Source organism: Limulus polyphemus, unplaced genomic scaffold (genome assembly GCF_000517525.1).
Source record: "Limulus polyphemus unplaced genomic scaffold, Limulus_polyphemus-2.1.2 Scaffold4524, whole genome shotgun sequence".
NCBI classification, from domain to species: Eukaryota; Metazoa; Arthropoda; class Merostomata; order Xiphosura; family Limulidae; genus Limulus; species Limulus polyphemus.
Genome location: NW_013670134.1, coordinates 9,075 through 31,516, shown reverse-complemented (window position 1 = coordinate 31,516; position 22,442 = coordinate 9,075). Strand labels below are relative to the sequence as shown.

The 22,442-nt window shown below is 35.9% G+C and overlaps 1 protein-coding gene across 1 annotated transcript in view; it reads right to left on the bottom strand.

Annotated features, from left to right (window-relative positions):
* Positions 1 to 22,442, bottom strand: part of LOC106471297 (serine/threonine-protein kinase 10-like) — a gene marked incomplete at its 5' end in the record, with an annotated part of 52,257 nt that overhangs the window by 22,393 nt on the left and 7,422 nt on the right. The window contains 5 exons of the mRNA XM_022399910.1: positions 1,390 to 1,580; positions 6,906 to 7,779; positions 9,340 to 9,484; positions 18,593 to 18,711; positions 19,456 to 19,864. Coding sequence (XP_022255618.1) covers positions 1,390 to 1,580; positions 6,906 to 7,779; positions 9,340 to 9,484; positions 18,593 to 18,711; positions 19,456 to 19,864 — 1,738 coding nt within the window. The remainder of the gene's footprint in view (positions 1 to 1,389; positions 1,581 to 6,905; positions 7,780 to 9,339; positions 9,485 to 18,592; positions 18,712 to 19,455; positions 19,865 to 22,442) is intronic.

The following is a 22,442-nucleotide window of genomic DNA, read 5'->3' as shown; positions in this document are numbered from 1 at the left end:
TACAGACTTTATAAACATCCTCTGAATCGACCAACAGTTTGTTTTTATTATCTTCGTGCATCTACAGACTTTATAAACATCCTCTGAATTGACCAACAGTTTGTTTTTATAATCTTCATGCATCTACAGATTAAACATCCTTTGGATCAACCAACAGTTTGTTTTTATAATCTTCATGCATCTACAGACTAAACATCCTTTGAATTAACCAACAGTTTGTTTTTATAAATTGGTCAATTCAGAGGATGTTTATAAAGTCTGTAGATGCACGAAGAATGAAGATTATATAAACAAACTGTTGGTCGATCCAAAGTATGTTTAGTCTGTAGATGTATGAAGATTATAAAAACAAACTGTTGGTCGATCCAAAGTATGTTTAGTCTGTAGGTGTATGAAGATTATAAAAACAAACTGTTGGTTGATCCAAAGTATGTTTAGTCTGTAGATGTATGAAGATTATAAAAACAAACTGTTGGTCGATCCAAAGGAATTTTAGTTTGTAGATGCATGAAGGTTGTAAAAACAAACTGTTGGTCAATTCAGAGGATGTTTAGTTTGTAGATGCATGAAGGTTATAAAAACAAACTGTTGGTCAATTCAGAGGATGTTTAGTTTGTAGATGCATGAAGGTTATAAAAACAAACTGTTGGTCAATTCAGAGGATGTTTATAAAGTCTGTAGATGCACGAAGATAATAAAAACAAACTGTTGGTTGATCCAAAGGATGTTTAGTCTGCAGATGTATGAAGATTATAAAAACAAACTGACATTTACAGACTAAACATCCTTTGGATCAACCAACAGTTTGTTTTTATAATCTTCATACATCTACAGACTAAACATCCTTTGGATCGACCAACAGTTGGTTTTTATAATCTTCATGCACCTACAGACTAAACATACTTTGGATCAACCAACAGTTTGTTTTTATAATCTTCATGCATCTACAGACTAAACATCCTTTGGATAGACCAACAGTTTGTTTTTATAATCTTCATACATCTACAGACTAAACATCATTTGGATCGACCAACAATTTGTTTTTGTAATCTTCATGTATCTATAGGCTTAACATGGCATAACTTACATACTTTCATTAATAATGTTAATCACTATATAAAATATTTAATGTCTTTAACAACATAAACTGGATGGTAACCATAACTTGTGACCTTGAAAATATTTGTTACAGTATAGCTTTTAAATGAATATTTTATAACTCATCAAATTACAGACTTCAGCAACATATGTTTAATACTAAAGATCAGTTTTTTATCCCAACAAAAGTCTTTCATGAAATCCATATCAAATAGTACAACTCACAGATTATATAAACCTTTTCTTCAATACTCAAGAACCAGATGAAAAACACCTTAAAAGTGGCATTACCTTAGAAAATGGTCATCTTTGATTTTGTTATCTTCATCACCATAAATAACTTTACTTTGAGTGGTAGTCACTACTACTCCATCAATTACAAACTTCCTGGTACGTTTTAGTGTCTTCCGTTGGGCAGAGGTAGCATTGCTGGCTGTGTTATTAACCTTCCTTACTATGTTTGGGACATTACTATGCTGTTCCTACAACATTAAAACTCAGGTATATTACTGAACAACTCATGAGTACTGAAATTTCATCAAGCCATATTAAACATACATCTAACACAATATTGAAATAAAGTGACCAATCAAAAGTTTGTGTCCAGCATCTTTACGTACATGTATGTATACGCACACACACATACATCAATACATCAGAAGTTCTAGTACTATAAATTATGTTAATTATAAATAGGTGATAAAATCAGCACTATATAACAATAATGAAATTAACACAAATCAAAACATTTACAAGGAAACTTAAAAAATGAAAAAAAAAACAAAAAAAACTATCCATTACCAGTCCCTGTTGTCATCATTAATTCATAACAGAAAATATCTGTGGTCATGGCTCCCAAAAGCATGAGGGATATTGCACCTATCAGACATGATCCAAATGCAGATGTCAAACTGTTCAGCAGCTACGAAAGATCAGTTGAGTGCTTAAACCCATAACATCTCAATTCCTACTGCTTTTTTGCTGTCTCCTGCTAGTTGTGAGAAGGCAGTCACCTCCAATATTTAGATATAAAATAACCTTGTGGTAGAAATAAACCATCCCATATTTCTACATTTCTAAGACTCCTAACCTTCACCCTTTTAGTAATTATCGTAAAATGATTAATGGTGTTATATAAGACAATTACCTCAATATTAAACAAAAAAATAACCTTGTACTAGAAGTTAACATTGCCTTACACTGAAAATGTATTTCTGTTAGGTACTTATCTCCCTCTCACACAAACTTATCTCGATATTCTTTCTACCCTCTAAACATTGGTAAGAAAATTTTCATGCTGAGAGCACCAGTCTATCTACTCCACCAATTTTGTGCCATTATTGAACCTGTACATATATGACTACTCTCAATCAATAGTAATGTGCTACCTATACTGACACAGCTAGTTCCCTCTCCTATTCCCACTTAATCCTCACTTTCGAGAATTGGCATGATATAAAAGAATAACACCAGCAGTGGGGAAGAAGGGTAGGAAGGTAAGTACCTATTGGGGAAGAAGGGTGGGAAGGTAAGTACCTATTGGGGAAGAAGGGTGGGAAGGTAAGTACATATTGGGGAAGAAGGGTGGGAAGGTACCTTCTGGAAATACATTTTTTAGTGTAAGAAAATGTTAAATGCCAATGTGTTCTTACCTCTAATCACAGAAAGTTAGAATTTCACATTGCAAAGGTGGAGGGGCCAGTGTAGGCAAACAACATTGAAACTAAGCAAAAAGTAACTCTCCAGAATGAACGCGCGTGCACCAATACTTCTGGAAGAAGGATATGAGGATGATACGGGCAGAAGAAACACATGGGGCACTGCTAACTTCTGGAAGAAGGAAATTAAAATGAAATGGGTGGGAAAAAAGGATGTGCACAAGAGTAATTTATTCTGAGAGGTGCAATCACAACCGTGAGAGGTTCAATCCATAGTAAAAATCAACCTGACTTAGTTACGTGATACCCAACCACAATCGGACAGTTGAGGTTCCACAACTTGTCCTCGGCATCAGGAGGTTCAGGATAAATCCGATAAAAACGAATACAGAGTAACATAAACAGAGTAGTCACATTAAATGTACATATTCAATAGTGATGGGGTATATAGACTGTGGAGAGTAGTCACATTATATGTACACATTCAATAGTGATGGGGTATATAAATTGTGGAGAGTAGTCACATTTTATGTACACATTCAATAGTGATGGAGTACATAGACTGTGGAGAGTAGTCACATTTTATGTACACATTCAACATTGATGGGGTATATAGACTGTGCAGAGTAGTTACATTATATATACACATTCAATAGTGATGGGGTATATAGACTGGTGCTACAAAATGGGTACTAGTCATATTATATGTACACATTCAATAGTGATGGGGTATATAGATTGTGGAGAGTAGTCACATTATACGTACACATTCAATAATGAAGGGGTAAATAGACTGGAGAGTAGTCACATTATACATACACATTCAATAGTAATGGGGTATACAGACTGGAGAGTAGTGACATATATACACATTCAATAGTGAAGGGGTAAATAGACTGGAGAGTAGTCACATTATACATACACATTTAATAGTGATGGGGTATATAGACTGTGGAGAGTAGTGACATTATATGTACACATTAAATAGTGATGGGGTATATAGACTGTTGAGAGTAGTCACATTCTACGTAGACATTCAATAGTGATAGGGTATATAGAATGAGGAAAGCAGTCACGTTATACGTACATATTCAGTAGTGATGGGGTATATAGACTGGTGCTACGAGGTGAAGAGTAGTCACTTTATATGTACACATTCAATAATGATGGGGTGTATGGACTGGCGGTATGAGGTGGTGAGTAGTTAAATTATATATGTACACATTTAACAGTGATGGGTATATAGACTGTGGAGAGTAGTCACATTCTACGTAGACATTCAATAGTGATAGGGTATATAGAATGAGGAAAGTAGTCACATTATATCTACACATTTAGTAGTGATAGAGTATCTAGACTGGTGCTACGAGGTGAAGAGTAGTCACTTCATATGTACACATTCAATAATGATGGGGTATGTGGAATGGTGGTACGAGGTGGTGAATAGTTATATTATATATGTACACATTTAACAGTGATGGGGTATATAGACTGTGGAGAGTAGTCACATTATATGTACACATTTAATAGTCATGGGGTATATACACTGTGGAGAGTAGTCACATTATACATACACATTCAATAGTAACGAGGTATAAAGACTGGAGAGTAGTCACATTATACGTACATATTAATTAGTGATGGGGTATATAGACTGTGGAGAGTAGTCATATTATACGTACATATTAAATAGTGACGGGGTATAAAGACTGTGGAAAGTAGTCACATTATATGTATACATTCAATACTGATAGGGTATCTAGACTGGTGTTACGAGGTGAAGAGTAGTCACTTTATATGTACACATTCAATAGTGATTAGGTATATAGACTGTAGAGAGTAGTCACATTATAAGTGCACATTCAATACTGAAGGGGTAAATAGACTGGAGAGTAGTCACATAATACATACACATTTAATAGTGATGGGGTATATAGACTGTGGAGAGCAGTCACATTATATGTACACATTCAATAGTTATGTGGTATATAGACTGTGGAGAGTAGTGACATTACATGCACACATTTAGTAGTGATGGGGTATATAGACTGGTGCTATGAGGTGGAGAGTAGTCACTATATATGTACACATTCAATAGTGATGGGGTATATGGACTATGAAGAGTAGTCACATTATACGTACATATTAAATAGTGATGGGGTATATAGACTGTTGAGAGTAGTCATATACGTACAAATTCAATAGTGATGAGGTATGTAGACTGGTGCTACGAGGTGGGGAGTAGTCATATTATATGTACACATTCAATAGTGATGGAGTATATGGACTGTTGGTATGAGGTGGAGAGTAGTCATACAATATGTACACATTCAACACTTATGGGGTATATAGACTGTAGAGAGTAGTCACATTATATGTACACATTCAATACTGATGGGGTATATAGACTGTGGAGAGTAGTCACATTATAAGTACACATTCAATAGTGATGGGGTATATAGACTGGTGCTACGAGGTGGAAAGTAGTTACTTTATATGTACACATTCAATAGTGATGGGTTATATGGACTGGTGCTACGAGGTGGAAAGTAGTCACTTTATATGTACACATTCAATAGTGATGGGTTATATGGACTGGTGGTATGAGGTGGAGAGTGCTCACGTTATATGTACACATTCAATAGTGATGGGGAGTATTGACTGTGAAGAGTAGTCATATTATACGTACATATTAAATAGTGACGGGGTATATAGACTGTGGAGAGTAGTGACATTATATGTACATATTCGATAGTTGTGGGGTATATAGACTGGAGCTACGAGGTGGAAAGTAGTCACTTTATATGTACACATTCAATAGTGATGGGGTATATGGACTGGTGGTATGAGGTGGAGAGTAGTCACATTATATGTACACATTCAATAGAGATGTGGAATATTGACTATGAAAAGTAGTCATATTATACGTACATATTAAATAGTGACGGGGTATATGGACTGGTAGTATGAGGTGGAGAGTAGTCATATAATATGTACACATTCAATGGGGTACCTAGACTGGTAGTACGAGCATGAAAATTTTTTTTAGCAATGTTTAGAGGCCAGAAAGAAGATCAAGATAGATTTGTGTGAGAGATGTAAGACTATATCTGAAATAAACCACCCCATAGTTGTACATTTGTAAGTCTCCCAACCTACACCCTCCTGATGTTAAATATAACTAAAAACCCTTACCTTAATAGTTCTATAATAATTACTTTAAATCCTATTGTTTTCTTTCTCCTTGAAAAAATTTTAATCAAGTACACATATACATATACACACAGTGTTTCCAAATATTTCTGCAGTAAGTCCTAGGAGTTAGGATAGTTACTTAACCCAGTCATGAGAACGAGAGAGTAATCTTAATCTTGTCTCATGAAAACTTCTGACCCCAAGTTTTGCATTTTAGACAAACTAAATGCACATGAAGTTATTTGTACAATCTAATTTTACAATAGTATGAAGGTTACTGGTTTAATCACACAGTCATCTCTCTACTGTGTTGAATTAAGCAAAATCCAATGGAATTTTCAGCATCAGTCATCTCAATTGTCTCTGCAACCATAAGCCTACTTGCCAATACACTCGTTTATTGGCTGGAAGTCAAATCATCAGGAATATAAATCTTTGCATTTTATGTCTTTCAATGTTTACTGCAGACTCAAATGCTGTTCTAATATATTCTATTACGTTTAGTTAGATCACAAATATTACTATCTATATGAATGCTTATAGTTTCCTACAAAGACCAGAAAACAAATGAAGTTTTGTAACAGGTAGAAACAAAAAGAACATTGATAACAAATGTACGAAAAAGACAAGCAGCATTCTTTGGTCATGTGATGATGGATGGAACACTCCGTAGCAACTGGGAAATTTGTAGGGAAAAGAAGTAGAGGTAGACATTACAATGCTTAACTAAATGTACTAAAACAAAAAATTTTTATACAATATATATGAAAATTGTAAATTGAAATTTTAGTTTGAATAAAATATGTCACTAAACTACAAAAAACACTCATATTATTGTCTTTCACTTGTATATTGTAATAAAACTTCAAAATATTAACTGAAAGTTTTTACAACACAGGCTGACCGCAGTTACAAAATCAAACTTCAATACAGAAGTCACAGTTTCTCACTCACCTGCTCTTTCCGTTTCCTCAACACAACTTGGTTTTCTTCCTTTTCTTTGTCACTACTTTCTCTGCTTCCTGTACTACCTAATGTAGATACACTTTCTGTGTCTGATATTTCCTTTTTGTGAGACAAGGAAGTAGAGTTTGTTGTCACGGAGATTGAACGACGTGTTAAACCTTCATTTTCAGCAGGTGTTGAGGGAGCAGTGCTAGGAGCACTTGCTGGTAATTTTCGTTCAGTTTCTATAGAACCTGGGGATACAGGAGGTGATGGCAATGAGGAGGAACCCTTCTTTAAATTGAGATTCACTTTAATTTTAGGTTTGTCTTCAGATGAGGCACTTGATGAAGAAGTTTTAACAGAACTTTTATCATTACTTGTGTCATCATCAAACACTCCACTACTGTCCTCTGTTTTATTAGTTTCTTCAAGTTTTTCATCAAGTTTCAATTCATCGAATTCTATTGACTGTTCATCAGATAACTGTTCACTAATGGAACTGTTAATGACTACAACTTCATTTCTGTTTTCAGTGGTTAAATCCTTGGATTCGGAGGCATCTTGCTGAATCACTACTACATTATCGTCATTCTTCCCTGATTTCAGTTTTTGCTGTTCTTGTGTATCTGCATCCCCTACTTGGAAATCTAAGTTGTCCACATCTGTAGACTCAATGGTGGAACCTTCAAGTGTTAAAGAAGAATCCTTCACTTGCTCATTCTCTCCAACTGTAACTATGGAGACGTGACTTTTATCGAAGGACTCTGGACTATCAATAGGCCGATGATCAACCTCTTCATTTACTTCTACGATACTGTGGCTAGATGAAACTGTAACTTCATGAGAGACTGGCTTCCACGTAACATCAGGACTTTTCTTGCTATAATCAAATAATTTACTTTCAACATGTTATCCTACTTATACTATTACAACACTGTTAAAAATTACATTAGCACAGATACCAGATGACACACTGTAAACTATAAAAGCATCTTATATACTTAAGCAGATCACTGATAAAATTTTATAACTCAAGAGAAAAGAAAAAGTATCACTGATAGTTTATTAGATGTTAATTCATAAAGATATTGTAAAAATGTATTTTTTGATTCAAGTAATGAAATACACTACATTTTAAAAACTAAATACATCAAAAGGATTTTAAACAAGAATTAGTTCATACACGATGCCTTGGCACTGAATTTAAGAACATCATAACTTGTTATCACAAATGTGATTTTTGGTGGAATCCTTTCTTAATTTGACTTAAATAAACTAACGGTAAATGATTCCCCACTACACACATTCCCCCATTCCTCCACAAGTTCAATTATTTGTTCCCCATGCCATTATCAAGTTCCATAATTTGCCAGTGTAGATGTAATGGTCGTGCAAGCCCTCCACACACACAATAACAAACTATGCTTCATTATATAAAGTAGTGCATTTACTACCTTATCAACCAATACCAACTTAGACTGTGTATTTACAGAAATGGGAAACCCTGAGAAAAACTGATATCTCTAACTTTGGAGCAGATACTAGAAATTGTCAAAGGACTTAAAAAAACAAAACAAAAACAATAAATGTATTAAGGAAACTAAGATATTGTGTTTAAATGTAAGAAAATTAGAATGCTTTATGATTAGTTTACTGTCACACTGATCCCAATATCAAAGACAGGAACAATATCAAAGACAGGAGAATGCTTTAGAATTAGTTTACTGTTACATTGATCCATTTTGATGTGTGTAAACACACATCAAAATAGAATGCTTTATGATTAGTTTACTGTCACACTGATCCCCCGTCTTTGATATTGTTACACACATCAAAATGGATCAATGTAACAGTAAACTAATCATAAAGCATTCTCCTGTCTTTGATATTGTTACACACATCAAAATGGATCAATGTAACAGTAAACTAATTCTAAAGCATTCTCCCGTCTTTGATATTGTTACACACATCAAAATGGATCAATGTAACAGTAAACTAATCATAAAGCATTCTCCTGTCTTTGATATTGTTACACATATCAAAATGGATCAATGTAACAGTAAACTAATTCTAAAGCATTTTCCTGTCTTTGATATTGTTACACACATCAAAATGGATCAATGTAACAGTAAACTAATTCTAAAGCATTCTCCTGTCTTTGATATTGTTACACACATCAAAATGGATCAATGTGACAGTAAACTAATTCTAAAGCATTCTTCTGTCTTTGATATTGTTACACACATCTTCAAGAAAGGTTGTTTTGGTTTACATAATCATTTTCTGTATACTAGATTTATGCATTCTAATCACAAACATTGATGCCTCATTTATCCATAGATTCGATACATATAAAGACCCTGTCCCCGAGGCACACGAACAAATGGAGTTATGTCATTTATTAATTGGACTCTCAGGTTTTAAAGAATAATCATATTACCTGTCTTCATTCTCTTCTTGCTCTCTGATAGCTTCATCAATCAGTAGGTTAACTGCTTCTGCTGTATTGGGTTCTTCATATTCTCTGTTCTCTTCATCCACATCTTCTGACTCACCACTGGGCTTATCTTCACATATTGATGTACCTTTGTTGACAATCCAGATAGTCAAATATGTATTAAAAGTTTTCTCTAGACCGAAGAAGACACTTGAACTAACTTGGCCTTGGGAAGGTCTACTACTTGTTTCTCAACTATCATAACCAAACTTTTGTTTCACTTGTAACTATAAGGTATGGTTAGTAGCACAAGTCTTGTGAAACTATAGAGTAGACATTTTCAACCAACTCTCCTCTTAAATAACACAAATACACTACAGTCTAATAACCTAATAGATCTGTATTGACACAAGCCTCATCAGCTAGATTATTAATATTTATTGTCTGTTTATTAAATATCTTACTAGTAATAAAATCAAAATAGTTTATTCTAAATATTTCATACAAAACGTAAAAAAAGGGAGGTTTAAAAATTAAAAAAGTTTTTTTATTTAATTAAAAGGTTCAGATATTCAGAATTATTTAGTTGTATTATATTTCTAATGATAATTTCATTATTCTATCTACTAAACTGCTGGATTTCAGACTTACTGTGAAAGTCAATATTAATTTGTTAAACTTTTCAATGATATCAAATAGAGCTGTAGCTATGGATGAGTCTATTCTTGTAAATTTAATTCTTCCTTTGTACCATGATGATATAAACTGTAAAACCAAACAGACCAAAATGAACTTGTCACAAATACAATAACTAAACAAAGTTACCATTTTATTAATCGAAAAAATTTCCGCTCCACAAACAGAAATGCCACCTTGCAACAAAAGCCCTCCACAAGCGAGTGGGTGACGTAACCTCCATATGCAGTAACTCACCCCATGCACCTGCATTCATTACTTCATTTTTTGACAAGGAAAAACAAAACAAAATGTGCACCTGAAGTGGGGACAACAGGTGGGAATGTGTCTGGAGGTGAATATCTATCAGAAATGCATTTTCAGATTAGGAAAATGTTAACTTCTGAAACTATAACTCACCTCCTGACACAGAATTACTAGAATCCCATGTTGAAATGGTGAAGAAACCTCTGCAAAATTTTCAAAACCTAGATAAGCTCCTTTCAAAAAGTGCCCATAGGAAAAGCCCATGGAGTGTGACACCTGATCGTAGGAACTCCACAGAGCACTCATGTGGGAGACCTCATCTGATCTTGACCAAAATATACTTTGACTGCAATGTAAGGTGGAGAAGCAAACAAGTCCAAAGTGTTGTAGGGATGGGTGGAATGAGAACGTGACCATCCAAGCACTTGTACAAAGCTGTCAGTGAGCTACTAAGTGTAGTGTGGTTAACCACACTACACGTAGTAGCTCACTGACAGCTTGTTCATGTTCAGTAGAGTCGAGGTGAGCACACACTGAATGGTCTGACAGAGCCCCAATCACACTACACGTAGTAGCTCACTGACAGCTTGTGTGTGTTCAGTAGAGTCATGGTGAGCACACACTGTATAGTCTGACAGAGCCCCAACCACACTACACTTAGTAGCTCACTGACAGCTTGTGTGTGTTCAGTAGAGTCATGGTGAGCACACACTGTATAGTCTGACAGAGCCCCGGGGCTCTGTAAGACCATACAGTGTGTGCTCACCTCAACTCTACTGAACATGAACAAGCTGTCAGTGAGCTACTACGTGTAATGTGGTTGGGGCTCTGTAAGACCATACAGTGTGTGCTCACCTCAACTCTACTGAACATGAACAAGTTGCAGAAGTTACATTAGTTACATGTTATGTTTGTAAAGGGTAACCTGTACTACACTGACAGTGTCATCCTCTCCCCACTTCTCACCGTATCGTGTTAAGCCCAACCAGTGAGATTCAGCATGGTCCACCACCCTAGCAGCTAGGAATTGGTAAATGTCAAAGGTACCCCATTTTCCACTTGACAAAAGGGGGGGGGGGATTTGTATCGGAGAGACCCAGAGAAGTGCCTAGATTCCCCACTGGACCACCAGACGGAAAGGTCTTTTACTGTAGACAGTGTAATGGGTGATACAGGTCCCTAATTTTAAACCCTGGCAAGCAAAAGCCAAAGACGTGAAAAGACACTTCTCTGGTGTATGGCTTTTTCTATGATAGTTGATGAAATTGGATCAGACAATTGAGTAAATATGCATACCACGAAGATACCTCCAGTGGTCTTGCTAAATACCCCTCTCTCAGTGGGCACTGGTAGAGCCAAGACGAATGGTTTGAGCAACACCAGCCAAACCGCGTGAGCATGAATGACAAAAAGGAAAAAATAAACAGACTTAGCTATTTCAAAGATGGTGGGACGATCAAAGAACGGTGATCAGTGGAAGACAAAACAGTCAAATTGTATAAATAATGAGAGATGATAAATATAGAAAGCAATAGGATGAGTCAGGTGATGAATTTGATTGGAAGAAATGTTGAATAGCCTCGAAGCATCAATATCCAGGTTAAAATATACCATCCAAAGAAGCTGACATACCCATCTAATAAGCGAAAAAGGAGGGAGGACCATAGAAGGAAAGAGGTTTCAGGGTATAAACAGATGATGATGGGAACCCTGAAAGGGAAAGATTTGTTATAAACAACACTGTACAGGACACAGTAGCTGACCCGGGTCTGAACAACTGTAGAGGTGAGAGATGGAAAGAAAGGAGATAGGAGATAAAATGTTGTCATTTTCCTGAGCAGCAGAGGTAGGAGGATAGAAAGACTGGTTCAGGTGGAGGAATATAGAAGTGCAGTGGAGGAGGGTGCAAAAAGCAACAATAGCATATATATCTGAATGATGGTGACCACAGGCAAGAACAAGAAAGAAAAATAAAACATCAGAGAGAAAGGTGGAACAGAGAGCAAGAAGCCAATGGCTCAAACAGGGCACATATGAGAGTGCACAGAAACACAGTAAGGACACAGTCAGGCAAGAAGAATGGTGAAGAAGGAAAGAGTGGAATAGAGTCAAGAGAACAGGAGAAGGAAACACCCTGTGGTACCAGGAAAGGCAAAATGTAGCAGCCAATGCCATCTACGAATGGCAATGGCAGAGACCAACAAATCATGGTCAAACATCCAATTAAAAAATGCATAAAGGGCAGCTGGGAGGCAAGGAGTAGCAGATGGATCAACAATGAAAGACCACCACAATTGTGGATAGACAAAGTGGAAGGTCGATGGGAATGTAACAAGAAGGTTACCAAATAGGAGAGTTTGGTTTGATGGGCAATGGACCAGATAAATCCCATACAAAGACGACATCCCTTAAAGACTTGAGAGGTTGAAGCAACAGTCAAGGGAAATTGGTTATATGAACAGGGGGGTCTCAACGCTAAACAATAAAGCAGAGGAAACCAAGAATGAGTTGGCCAAAGAGGTACCACAGAAGGATAAGCATTTAGAGGAAAATGAGACCAGCCCTGGCTGAGAGTTTCAACAACCAGAGCAACACAGGATGAGGAATGAGTGATTAGAAGAGTGAAAGATTGGAGTCAAGAGGGATGGCAAAGGCATCTATGATGGGCATGCCCAACTGAGAGCAAACCCAATGATGAAAGCCCTGGGATGAAGAGACCACGCCATGCCCGGGTAGAATGCAGTCCTGCCAAGAGAGGTGGCCTGTCAAATTACATAGCTCCAGGCAGAATATGAACTTGATGTGAATGAGCCCAGAAGAGTAGGTTCAATGCCCAAAAGCAATGGTAGATGTAAGAAATGACCATAAATATGTCAGAGTGGATTGTGACTGATTGATCCACCAGAAGGGGCAGGAAGTGGGAACATGCCCGATGAACAGCGAGAAGTTCGAGCAAGTTGAAGTGGAGTGAATACTCATCCTGCATCCAAATGCCAGAAGTCATGTCATCATCCAGAGATGCCTCTCAATCAGAGAAGGAAACAGTACTGAAAAGATAGATCAGGCTTGGGAGTTGGTAAGGGAATGCTGGAAGTATTATGGGCATGGTCCAGTCTCCATAAGAATTCTTTGTAGTTGAAAGGCGGAAGACTTTGAAACATCATCCTCTACACTTGTGTTTTTACAACAGGCAGTTGCCATCCATTCTACAAAGTTTCACCAGAAGAATTCTTTGAGGGAAGGGGAAGTTTACAAATGAGGACAATGGAACCTGTGAAAGAATCCCTTGGATCTGCAAGGTCCACCAGAGGAGGTGCATGTGTGCACACCCCAAAGGAATGAGGCATTCCAGGGAAGTCAGAGTCACAAAAGTGAAAGATCCCCTCATGCAGGATGAAAATGAGAAGAGCAAATCCTGATGACCAGATACTCCATAACTTGAAATCAAAAAGGAGAAGGCTAAGTTTGGCTGTAACAAGGGATAAGGAAAATTCCCAGATATACCAAATATTGAGACGATGTGAAAAAGAACTTGGATATATTGACAAGTCACTCTAATCATGCAGCCTCCTGCAAAAAGAGGGAGGTGTGAGAAAAGGATACCACCCAAAAATTGATCAACAGAAGTCCATAGTCCAAGAAAAGGAATGAAAGCCCCAGTCTGTGAAGATGGCAAGCAAAAGCCCATATGATACATATGAATACAAAAGAGGTCAATGTTATGACAAAGGGAAGAGCAAAGAATTGGAAGATACAAGTCTGATGGATGGAACGTAGAATGCATATAGAGGATGGGTCAATAGGGATCTGGAGGAAGGTATCCGACACATTAACCACGGCCAACCGCAGACTGGGTAAAAAAGCCATTGATGGGGTTGGAGGAAGGAGAAAAAGAAATGGGAAAAGTAATGAATAGAAGTGGGATGAGAGACTGTGGTGAAAAAAAATGAAAAAATGACTGTTGTAAGAAAAAGACACCAACTGCAGGTGAAGAGAAAAAGACATGTATCCAAAAGGCCAGAAGTGACACTGAAAAGAAAAGCAATGAGTCAGGTGTCAGAGGGCGAGAAAAAAGGAGGAGGCCTGGAACCTGAAATGGAAACTGCACAGGTAAACTAATCCAGACGAGGAACAGAAGTCAAAGGGCAAGGTCAAGAAAGGAGAAACAATTGGGAAGATAATGAGAACTGAAGTCATACAACTTCAGTCCAGGCTTCCAGTGAAAAGTAAACACCACCAAAGACATCCTGATGAAGAAAGGAAGCCCAATAAAGACCATGTACAGAAGGAGAAGGAAGGTGTAAAGAGGAACAAAACTAGGCCCAATGAACCACAGCAGCAGCAAGGGAACAAAGTAAGGAGGGACAGAACAGAAACGGAAAATTCTACACTGGCAAAGAGAAATGAACAAACTTCTACAAAAAAAATCTCCGGACCATGATGAAGTACTTCAATCAAAAGGTGAAGGAAAGAGAGGAAATACAGGAGGGTGGTGAAAAAAGTTGATGATGCAAAATTGTGGAACCAGAGAGTGAAATAGAATGTAGGCCAAATAGATACCAAAGACAAGGAATCCAGAAAAGAAAAGAAGAATGTCTGCAGGTCAGAAAAAAAGTCATCAATGCAAGGGGAGCAAGGTGTTAAAGAAAGGAAACAGCATAAACCCTTATAACAAGCAGGGAGAACAGACAAAGTAAACCCCAAGAATTAAGTTCATGGACTGGAGAATGGGCAATATCAAAAAGCACAGGTGAAAGATAAGGAAAGGAACATACCTAGGAATGAAATCAAGAAAAAGATTGGAAGGTTAGGGTCATTCCTCAAATGGTAAGGCACTAACCAAAACAAATCAAGTTAAATTCAAAGTCCAATAGACAATTCCCAACTGATAGAAAGGACACTGGTTGATGGACAGAAGTAGGAGGACCAATAAGTATGTAGTAAACCACAACACACTGAACAAAGGATGCAATGTCCCCAACAGTTAATGTGCCTTCAGATGCCATAGTAAAGATAAGGTCTGTGTATGTAACATAGTCACTCACACAAGACTAAGTATAAGCCACTTATTCAGGTTGGAGATACCTCAAGAACAATGGCATACAAATCTCATAGAAGATGCACAAGGAAGATTGCATTTCTTTGTGAAGAGGTGAGTTATCGTTTTGGAAATTATGGTTTTCGATTATTACTATTTTAGATTACTCCAACTATCTAAATAATTGAAAAGTTGCTGTTATGTTTTTGTTGTTAAGCACAAAGCTACATAGCTATCTTTGTGAGCGAGATATTGGGCCAAGCTATTGAGGGTACCTACAACTGTCACTAATTTTGAACTGTTGACTAGGTGGAATGCACATGGCCTTTTCTTCTTTTTTTTTTGGAGCTGCTTACTAGAAGGAGAGCAACTGGCTGGCAGCACTTTTTGGCAACTTTTTGTTTTTGTTTTGCTTGTACATTCCATGTTAACAGAAACATTATACTAATTGATTAATCCAATGTAATTGATTAATGGAGCCCTTGATTAATCCATTAACAAATACCACTAATCATACAGTTCTAATCCAAAGTACTGTAAGTTTTATGAATAAAATTAATACCCGGCATTCCTTAAACAAAAGCCTTTCATAACCATAATCAAAATGAGCCACAAGGCAGTATATTAACACTTAAAATTGGGACAACTTGTATATTATCATCACTTTGTATACCTTCAACATTTTTATCTCATTTCTGAAAGCCTTCTACAAACAGACTAAAAATAAAGTCACGTGTTTATCATCATTTAGAATTATCTGACATGTACATGAAAGATTTTAAAGTGTAATCTTTGACAACAGCCCAATCTAGAGAAAGTCTGCCTATACAATAATGCAATGGCATAGTAAAAATCTGCCTTCTTGACCCATAAGCAGTGATTAATTGAGAAGCTAAACTTCATAAAGACCTTTTGTCATCATATTGAGATATGTAAAACATATGTTTTTCTTTTCTTTCAAAAATACCTTTTGTCATCTTATTGAGATATGTAAAACAGGTTTATTTTCTTTCAAAAAGACCTTTTGTCATCCTATTGGGATATGAAAACGTGTGTTTCTTTTCTTTGAGTTTAGCCAGGTAAATATGAAATTTTTCACACATGAGCATGATGGCATATGTACATGTTTTTTTTTCACAGAGAAACTGGTTACAATATGTGTCTAACTTAGTAGTGCTCTAGTTACTCAGTTGTAGGCAAATCTGATATATATTGTTGAACTCTCTGTCAGGATAAAACATCATATGGTACATATACATAGTGGTTTGACAGTATCTGGAGCCTACGTCTTCCCTACTTTTGGCTAGTGTAATATTAGACCGTGACATTGTAAGTGCAAGCACTCTAGAAGAGATGAAGCTACTGTATTTTGTATATAACGATCAGTCTTGGGGAGAATACAGACAGTGTTCATCTAACATCTGTGATTTCATCTTCGACTTGTGTTTTAAGTGAATAAAGATTACTTTTTACTTTGTTTTTACACTGTCTTTGGTCTCTTTCTTCACCTCAGTCAGATTCAGTTTAACTTGGAATGAGATTTTCTAATGTTCCTCCTATAACTTATGGTTACTATTTTTACTTATAACGTAATCAGTGCACAGTAAAACAACTACAACTTTCAGCATGCTGTATACATAAAAAAGAAACACACACAACATATATTAATAAACCATTTGTTTACAATAGTGATGAAAAACATGTGAAAAATAATACTTGATAAAAACTGAATATTCAACCCAAATGACCACTTTAACAAATTATAATTATACTATCAATTATTACTGAAAAAAAAAATACAAAACTGCCATAAGCTTAGACAGCAACTATGAAACTTATCCAATACTTCAACTCTGAGAAGGCTCTTGGAAATATTAGTCACTACCATATAAACTGTCAGGAGTAGCATAAGCACACATGACAGATCTATCTCAGATGTGTTACTATTTTCAAAATACAAAGATTTTTTTTTTTAGATTACTAAAATAAACATATGAGAAAATAGCCCCAACTCATTGTACTGTAATCAATACAGCATTATGCAAGTTTCACACACCACCATTATTTTTCTAAACTGCCTTTAAAGCTGTTTATAATATGCATCAGTGGTAACACAACTCATTGTCACTCATGTTGCAGCCAACATTTTGTGGCACTTTGATGTTACTGTTGGGAGAATGTTGTGACCCTGCATCAGATCTTACAGGTTGTTTTGACATGTGACAATCTTAGTGTTTGACACTTTGATGTTACTGTTGGGAGAATGTTGTGACCCTGCTTCAGATCTTACAGGTTGTTTTGACATGTGACAATCTTAGTGTTTGACATGTACTCAAAAGAAAAGGTTTAGTGGTGTAATATGAAGAAATATTTGTTGAATTTTGCTCTAGAATACTCTAGGGCTACCCATATTAGTTTAGGGCTACCCGTGCTAGCGTGGGGCCACCTGTGCTAGCGTAGGGCTACCCGTCCTTAATTTTGAAGTGATAAAGAAGCAAATCAACACCACTGCCAACTTTCAGACCATTATAATCAAGTAGTGGGATTTGACCCTCATTCTTATAATGCACCCATGGCCCCAAAGTGCAGAATGCAATATTTTGTGGCAGTAAAAGGGCAAAAGTCTTAGATTCACAGTCTGACACACTAATCACTTGGCCAGGCTCAGCCTAAAATAAGGAAAGGATGCAGGATTAACAAGATCTCAATCAATTATTGTAATAAAAGAAAAACAAACAGTTTACTGAAACAAAAATATGACTTGGAAATACCACAATGTTGCACAACTTATCCATCATCCTATAATTACAACCTAATACACTGAAAAGACAAATCTGTAAATGAATGAAAGCTTTTATTAACAGAACACTGAACAGTTTTATATGACATGAAAGTAATTTCAATACTTTCAGTAAACAACCTGAGAACTAATACTAAGAATTAAGTTTTACACCTGTTACCAAACTCTAAAAGGTGTAAATCATATAACAACATAACTATTCTACTAGAAACCTGTGGCTAGTTTTATTTATTTCTATTATTCTATTACTCACCTCATTACTATGGACTTAATATTATGACAAACAATTATATTTCCTATCTCCATTACTGAAGGCTTCTTTAAAACACATTTCAAATATCCCACCTTTTGTTTGTATAATAGCATGTTAAATATAATCATCAGCTTATTATTGTAAGAAAAAACAACTAATAATGCTCTGGACATATGAATATCTCATTAACTTTTATCGGTAGTTCAGGATATATTAAACTTACTGGATACTATGACCACTTCTCCTCCCTTAATCTGACTTGTAGATGTAGGTTCATCAGGAGTAGAGTCACTAACTTCTGAAGTTGCAGTGGTGACAATAACATTTTCTGTAGCATCTCCACTGCAAAGATTATAATTATATATATTACTACAAAGAAAACTTCATTCACATAGAAAATAAATAATTACATTGTACTACTTTACTCATAAGAACTATCGCACTTAATAAATGTTTGTTGTCTGGCACAAAGTTCCAGAATGGACTATTTGTGCTGTGCCCACAGTGGGTATTGAAACCCAGTCACATACAGCTGCCAGTCAAGAACAAACTTTAATTAAATGTGAAAAAACAAAAATGTTCCCATAGTGGACTTCACAAAATGATTTAATACATGTACTCAGGTTGTCATTCTGAAACTATAGCTAAAACAAAACAACCATAACATACCAAACTGACAAAGCAAGTTACAGGTAGTTAATATTTTAAATAAAAAATATTGCACCATAAACAAAATTTCTTTTTTTCATTTATGTAATAAGAATTACACTAATATGGGGAAAATAAATATGGCAATGTTTTCATACAAAATTAATAGTCACTAATACCTCCTGATAAATATCACTTGATGAAGAGGAACCCACTTTGAGACTAAGAAATTTTGGATATGGCTTGAATGGATAACAAAGAAAACTTATTACAAGTTTAACGTAGTAACAAATGTTATTATGTTAAACTTGTTATAGGCAAATCTTCATAATAATACAATGAACACACTATAAAGTTGAAGTATTTTATGGTGTGTACATGTTTTTAATAGTTTAGAACATAAAATTATAATCATAAAAAGGACCATATAAGAAATACCTGCTAGATACTACTACAAACTGCTCTTGAGATTCAAGTTGGTTTTTATTATCCACCTTTCTCTCTACTTGTTGATCTTCTTCTTCTAGCATATCATCATTTTTCTCAGACTGTTTGTTTATTCTTACTTCTAAGACTTCATCTCTAGTTTCTGGCAGATGGTATTCTTCACCTGTGGTCTTTTGGTCTTTTGGAAATTGTGATGGTACATCAATTGGCTCGTGAACAGTTTTTAATTCTAACTGCTGGTCTGTTCTACAAACACCTGTCTCAACCTTATCATTAAAGACTTTGCTTTCAATTGTAGCATTTGCAACATTTGTACTAAGTTCATCTTCGGAGGCTTTTGTGTCTTGAGGTTCTTCAACTCTTGGCTTTTGCACTTCAACCTTTTCTTCTCCATCTTTAACTGATGTTAACACAATACACATTTAATAGTTTCACAAGTCAGAAAAGTCTAAGCAAATTTATGAAGAGATTTATGAAGGTTAACTGTCCCAACTAAACTCAAGAGAGAAATTAATAGCTTCAACTACAACAACAAATTACACTACACAAATGGTTCATGGCATAAACATAACACTTTACAATTAACCCATATTTTTGATACACTTTGAATACAAGGAGATATTCTAAACACATACTGTGAAGTCAATATGCATACTCAAGTCCTCAGTGACATGTAAATTGGGTTGTATATCTACACATTTAAACTAATATCACTCATAATACACTCAATTTCTTATGAGAACTTTACAAAAAAACTTATTAATGCTATAAACTATTTATTTAATTAACAAAAATTAAATTCATGAAACACCTTTTTTAATGCCCATATCTATTGCACTCTCTACAGTTCATCAAATGACATACATTACGTACAATCTATTGCAATCTCTATGCCTCATTAAGTGACGTGTTACGTGTGATCTATTGCAATCTCTAGGTTTAATTAAATGACATGTTATGTGCAATCTCTTGCAGTCTCTAGGCTTCATTATATGACATGTTATGTACAATCTACTGCACTCTCTAAGCTTCATTAAATGACATATGTGCAATCTATTGCATTATCTGTGCTTCATTAAATGACATGTTATGTGCAATCTATTTTTCAGTAGTTCTATAAACCAGATGTGGGGATGGTGAATTAGCTATTAGAATCATGAGTATATAAATTACATTTTACTTTTAAAATATAAACTTTAAATCTAGGTTTAAGTATAATAACCACTTCTAGCTAAAAGCCTACACTAAGAAAGATCCCAAGACTAAATAAGAATTCATAAATTGAAAGGGTTTACTAGAAGCATCAGTATTTATATCCTAGATTCAACAAAAGCCAGGAAACTCATCTTAAATATCAAGCAGGACTGGAGTTAAAAAATAGCATAAGATCTACGACAACTAATAGCTAGTATCTACACCTAGTAGATCCATGACTCTTAGGCCCTTCTTACATTGGCCAAGCTGCTCTGTATCTTAAAATCATCTCCTCAGATGCCCTACTTATGTGTGTCAGAAGAGCAAAGTCATTTCATCCACTCTTATACATGTGATCTATGTATCCTTTAAGTTAGATGCCAAACTTCCAATTCCTTTTGGTAAGAAAAAAAGATGCAACACTTTAGTCCAGGAACAACTGACAGATAAACATTCTATTTATGGAGCTTTATCTAAACTTAATACCACTGGACATATATGGAGCAAAGTCATGAAATAGACAACCAGAAAAACATACTGTGATGCTACCATGGTCAGAGGTTAAAAATTAATTCCACAAAAAAAAAGCAATCACTGTTTCTTTGAGCAAAAAAAGGGACTTTTGACAAGACAAAATGCTAGAAAAATCAAATTTAACCAGTCTACTGTAAGCCACTTGTGCAGAGATATATAGAGTCTGACTATGTGGAGCAGCAGAAGGGAATGAGTATGAACAAAGCTTCCACAGCAGCTGACAATCATATTCTGAAATGCATGAGCCTGCAGAATCAACCACTGTTGTCTATAGATCTTAAAAAAGCATGGTAGGAAACTTCAGGGTTCACTATCACTGCATGAACCATCCGGTCTCCCAGACAGATGGCCAAGAAAAATAAAACCTCCTCACCAACAAAATGAAGATGGTGAGGCTCAACAAGACCAAAAAACATGCTGATTGGACTGAAGCAAGGTGGAGTAAAGTAATCTTTTCAGATGAATCCAAGTTCAACCTGCACGGGTCTGATGGGAAGCACTTTGTACCTTGTCGATGAGGAGAAGAGTTTCACCTAATCAAAGTTCAACCTGCAGGGGTCTGATGGGAAGCACTTTGTACCTTGTGGATGTGGAGAAGATGAATCAAAGTTCAACCTGCAGGGGTCTGATGAGAAGTACTTTGTACCTTGTCGATGAGGAGAAGAGTTTCAGCTAATCAAAGTTCAACCTGCAGGGGTCTGATGGGAAGCACTTTGTACCTTGTCGATATGGAGAAGATGAATCAAAGTTCAACCTGCAGGGAGCTGATAGGAAGCACTTTGTACCTTGTTGATATGGAGAAGATGAATCAAAGTTCAACCTGCAGGGGTCTGATAGGAAGCACTTTGTACCTTGTCGATGTGGAGAAGAGTTTCACCTAATCAAAGTCCAACCTGTATGGGTCTGATAGGAAGCACTTTGTACCTTGTCTATATGGAGAAGATGAATCAAAGTTCAACCTGCAGGGGTCCGATAGGAAGCACTTTGTACCTTGTCGATATGGAGAAGATGAATCAAAGTTCAACCTGCAGGGGTTTGATAGGAAGCACTTTGTACCTTGTCAATATGGAGAAGATGAATCAAAGTTCAACCTACAGGGGTCTGATATAAGTTACTACTTATATTGTATTAATACATCATAATATCTTGTAGTGTGTTGAAAGTTCTAGGCCTCAGTTACTACTTATATTGTATACACCATAATATCTTGTAGTGTGTTGAAAGTTCTAGGCCTCAGTTACTACTTATAT